At 35.0% G+C, this 5151-nt stretch overlaps 1 protein-coding gene across 1 annotated transcript; it reads left to right on the top strand.

Annotated features, from left to right (window-relative positions):
* Positions 1-501: 501 nt before the first annotated feature.
* Positions 502-4390, top strand: LOC136229150 (probable pectinesterase/pectinesterase inhibitor 51). Its single transcript, XM_066017730.1, has 2 exons — positions 502-1509; positions 3555-4390. The coding sequence occupies exons 1-2, from the start codon at positions 585-587 to the stop codon at positions 4238-4240; spliced, it is 1611 nt and encodes a 536-aa protein (XP_065873802.1). The 5' UTR covers positions 502-584; the 3' UTR covers positions 4241-4390.
* The last annotated feature ends 761 nt before the right edge of the window (positions 4391-5151 follow it).

Below are 5151 nucleotides of genomic sequence, written 5' to 3'. Positions count from 1 at the left end.
CATTAAAAGTGTCTAGTTTAGTAAGAGGTAGTGTAATATGTCTAAATATATAAATAAGTCTTTTAATGGGGTCATTTTTAAAATTTTCCAAATTTTTTTTTTATTTAGAGTAAATAATGATTTGAAATTTTGTAAATCGATGGTTGATTAGTAAAGTAAACGTAGTTCTGAACCATGATAAATTTTTTAACTTTGTTAATTTTGATATGTGTCAATAATATTAATAAAGGAAACATTATGTAAATTTGTATTTTGAGCTTGGGAAGCACAGAACTAACTAGCAGCTCCAAATATTGTGTGGGCTGGAATCCACTAAACCAAGGATAATGTGGTTAGTTTGAAGCACTCAAACAACAGACTTTTCTAAATCTAACCGTACAAAAACATGAATTTTGGTGATTTTGAAAACGTTGACCTTGGACTTTGACTTATAACGCGGTAGCTACCATTTTCATTTTGCATTCCACTCCTTTTTTTTAAGTTATTTTTTCACATGTTTTTGATCTGGAATCCAATTCTTCTTCTTCTTCTTCTTCTTCTTCTTATATACATAGTTCCATTTCTCTTTCAAACCCAAACCCACTATGACTAAATCACTTCTCCAATGCTTTCATTTCATCTCCTTCATCTTCTTCCTATTATTTAACAATTTGGCATTTTCCCAATCACAAGTCGAGTTAGCCTGTAAAGCCACAACAAATCCAGATGCCTGTGTATCAATTTTATCTCAATCTAATCTTCTCCCCCCAGATCCAACTCCACTTCAAATAATCAAATCCGTATTACTCCTCTCCTCTAACAATCTCACAACTGCACAATCCATGGTCAATGCCCTCCTAGCCTCCGCTTCCGGTAACCAAGACCTCACAAGTGTTGCCGGATTCTGTTTGGAGATACTCGATTATTCCCGGTACCGCATTTCTCAATTGAACCACAGCTTACCCGATGGGAAGATCAAGAACGTTCGTGCTTGGATGACCGCGGCCGTTACCTACCAGTCCGGTTGCTCCGGCGGCTTGAGCTTTCAAGGGGGAAACACGAAGCCGGTCAGTGACACGGTGTCGTTTCTCAATTCCTTGGTTGAGATTAGCAGCTATGGCTTGAGTATGATCGTTAGTTATGATATATTTGGTAATGAAACGCAGTACTGGCGACCGCCCAAAACAGAGCGTGATGGATTCTGGGAATCCCCTAGCCATTTGGGTGGTGAAATGAGATTTAGGGGTAAGTTTCCTGCTAAGTTAACGGCGAATGCAACAGTGTGTAAGGTTGGAGATGGTGATGGATGTTATAAAACACTGCAGGAGGCAGTGAATGCAGCTCCGAATAATACGGGGGAGGGTAGATTTGTAATATACATAAAAGAAGGGGTTTATGAGGAAATCGTTAGGGTTCCAATTGAGAAGAAGAATGTGGTGTTTTTAGGGGATGGAATGGGTAAAACTGTCGTTACCGGATCGTTAACTGTTGCTCAGCCTGGTATGAATACATATGACTCTGCTACCGTCGGTAAGTCTTTTCCATTTTGACTATTAATTTTAAGTTTATCCTCTTAAACTTATAATTTTTTATCCCTTAGTAACACAAAGAACAGTTCTTAATGTGTTAAATCTTCGAACTTCATCGTTATTGGCCTCTTCACTCTAGCCGCCATCATCCATATTATTATCTCCATCGTTTTCTTCGAAATACATTGTTATTGACATCTTCACAGTGGCTTCCATCATCCTCGTTAGTATCTCCATTTTCTTCTTCCTCATCATCTTCATCAGTACCATCACCATTATTATTATCACTGCTATGGCATTTTGGGTTTTGGATGTGGCACATAAATAGTGCAGCTTCTACGTGAACTTGACACAATGTTACCCATGCCAATTCCCTCTGCTTCTTTCACTCCTTCCTTTCTCTCTTTAACTTCCATAGTCATCCCACGTGATTTGATTACCGTTTTTAGATGCTCAACGTCTTTACTATATGCTAGTGTTGAAATTTCCTTTTCCTTGTCATGTTGTTCAACAGATGATTGAGACTGACTATCATCAGAGGCATTCTCGGTGCCTTCTGCACTGCTGTTCTCCTTCGCTGCTTCTTCCATAAGCTTGCTTTGCTTCCTGCCCGATGCTTTGATTTCTTTTTCAAGCATCTTCCTCTTTTTAGATACTTCTGAATTTTATACATTTTGCTTTGCACTAACTTTATTCTCTGGTTCTCTGGTTTTACTTCATCTTCATCATTCTCAGCACTTTCTCTGTCTGAATACTCTGAATTCTCATCAACCCATATGAATACCTCATCTAACAGAATTCCTATATATTTCTTATATGGATCAAGTGCAAATTTATCAAGTCCAATATCTTCCTCTAAAATTCGACAAAGACTATTCGTTGTAACTTCTTCACAATTGGCTTTAATATAAGATCTCTTCAACATGGCCTTGGTAATGTTGCTCTTGCTTGGAACTTCTTTCTTTTTACTGACTAGATCAGTTTCTGGCAAAAGACCAATCACAGGAGAATCTTCCATTTTCTCCTCATCATCAGATACATGTCCTTGTACCTTAATTTTTCCTAAATCCTTAGAATTCTCATCATCATCATTTTCTAAGGATTCCACCAGACATTGCATGACAAATTTCTTTTATACATCCAATGTATATTTCTCCAATCCCAAATCATTTTCAAGCAACCTTCTGATCTCCTCAAAGGTCAAAGAATCCACTTGTTCTTTGATGTGATTAATGCTAGAACACATAGCTTCCCAAATCTGTGACCTGGTCTCCTATGAATCAATCATGATTTCTCCTTTTATCATGATTCTCAATTTTGAGGAGAATTTTTGTCTGGATCTGATATCAATTTGTTGGATCAAATAAATAAACTTTCACAAGTAACAGAGAAAGAGTAAACTTTATGGGTCGTTGATGTTTAAGCATATATTTAATGTTATTAGTATTCAGCTTTGCCTAATTTTGGTGTGCACATGTGACATTAAATGGTGCCATGAATATAACATGTGATAGAGTATGTGCCATGAATATCTTCTTAATAATTGATTTAATAGATGGACCATTTTGATTTTATTCTAAATTTAATAATTTTAAATCATATTAAATAGGGCTATAGAAGAAAATTAGTGATTATTTGTAATTAAAAGAAAAATTATGTCTATTTTATGGATGTGGCAGAAAGAAATTTCACAATATTTTTGAGTATGCACTGTCTTAGTCATAGTCATTATATTGATAGGATGGGGAGAGTAATAATTGAAGTAGTAGAGTTCAAGCTACTCAATTAAAGAGAAACTTCAATTTTAAGCTGTAATATTATTTGCATGTTTGTGCTATGGAATCCTTTATTCTTTAAGCTCCTTAATATATATTTTTATTCCAACAACTTTTTGAATAATATTATAGTTGAAATCTCTTGCAAAAGCTTGATTGAATAAGGTTTAAGTTAGAAGGCTAGGCACAAACATGTATACATAAAAAAAAATGTGTTTAGATCAAGAATTTGGTTCATTATAATGAAATGATAGTTTTGGTATGGTTTCAGGAGTTGTTGGAGATGGATTCATGGCTAAAGGTATAACATTTGAGAACAAAGCAGGTGCTCCTACACGACAAGCAGTGGCATTTAGATCAGACAGTGATTTCTCATTCATTGAGAAATGTGAATTCATAGGAAACCAAGACACCTTATATGTTCATTCACTTCGTCAGTACTATAAATCATGCCGGATTGAAGGCAATGTAGACTTTATATTTGGGAATTCTGCAGCAGTTTTCCATGATTGCGAAATGTTAATGAGTCCAAGACAAGAAAACCCTGAAAATGGTGAAACCAATGTTGTTACAGCACAAGGCAGGACAGATCCTGGCATGTCAACAGGTTTTGTATTCCACAATTGTTCCATCAATGGTACAGAAGAATATATGAGACTCTACAACAGCAATCCTAGTGTACACAAGAATTACTTGGGGAGGCCATGGAAGGAATTCTCAAGAGTTGTTTACATAAATTCCCATTTTGAAGCTCTTTTAACACCACAAGGATGGATGCCTTGGAGTGGCGATTTTGCATTGAAAACTCTTTATTATGGAGAATTTGAGAATTATGGACCTGGTTCTAATTTGTCTCAAAGAGTCAACTGGAGTAGTCTAATTCCTCCACACCATTTATCCACCTATTCTTTACAGAATTTCATTCAAGGGGATGATTGGATTCCTAAATCTTCTTGATCATTTTTCTATTAATTACATACAGTGTAAAGCATATATATTTAATAAAATAATTATATGGATGTAACCAAATTTATAATGCAAATTTCATAATGCATTAATTTTCATTATTTCTTTTCAATCAAATATTAAGATATTTATGATTTTCGATATTATTTATTCAATAAACTGGTTAAATTTTCAATTTTAGTCAATTCTTTAATTTATCTAGCAAAAATAAATAATAATTTTGAGCCTTCTGATCATACTGATTTTAGTGTTTTAAGGATCTGATTTTTTTCATTTAAAGGCATTAAGCTTATGACCTAAGCAAACTTGGAGGAGGGTGATCGAGAGTGATATGAGTTTATTGGGAATTGAGGAAAATATGGTAGTGGATAGGACGGAGTGGAGGGAGCGAATCTGTGTCGCTGACACGACTTGATTTTCACGGTTTTATATGATGGTTCATGTTAGCCGACCCCGAATCATTTCGGGACTAAGGCTTTGTTGTTGTTGTTGTTGTTGTATTAAACCCGTGCTAATAAAAAAAGGTCAGATTTTAACATAAAAGTCGGTTGTAATAGAACATTATTCATTTGATCTGTGTATGAAATTTCCATTTTAAATGTTTGAAAGCAATTTTTTTCTTCATATTGTGATGTGGTTATAGACTTATAAATGAGGGAAAAATTTATGTTTGAAGTATCCTGATGGCTTCAAGAAAGATTCGTTCGGATTGTAGCTTCACAGTCCTGCAAGACAAACACAAAGGAAAAGGCATTGGCCAGATCTCTATGGAGGACTCTCTAATGCATAACTCAGTTCTTATTCTAAAAAGAGAAAGCAATATCAAGAGAGCAAGTATTATAAGGAGAAAACGCGTTAAATAGAAGTGGAGATTTTTATTGAGAGCAAATATCTAGCATGTT

The sequence above is a fragment of the Euphorbia lathyris genome, chromosome 5 (assembly GCF_963576675.1).
Source record: "Euphorbia lathyris chromosome 5, ddEupLath1.1, whole genome shotgun sequence".
In the NCBI taxonomy this organism is placed as follows: Eukaryota; Viridiplantae; Streptophyta; class Magnoliopsida; order Malpighiales; family Euphorbiaceae; genus Euphorbia; species Euphorbia lathyris.
This window is presented reverse-complemented; position numbering and strand designations above follow the sequence as displayed.

What these genes read in the sequence shown, in the direction of transcription:
- LOC136229150 (XM_066017730.1), top strand. Translation starts at nt 585, where the DNA reads ATGACTAAATCACTTCTCCAATGCTTTCATTTCATCTCCTTCATCTTC. An exon ending in ATATGACTCTGCTACCGTCG is followed by an intron (nt 1,510 to 3,554) that starts GTAAGTCTTTTC and finishes GTATGGTTTCAG; the next exon opens with GAGTTGTTGGAGATGGATTC.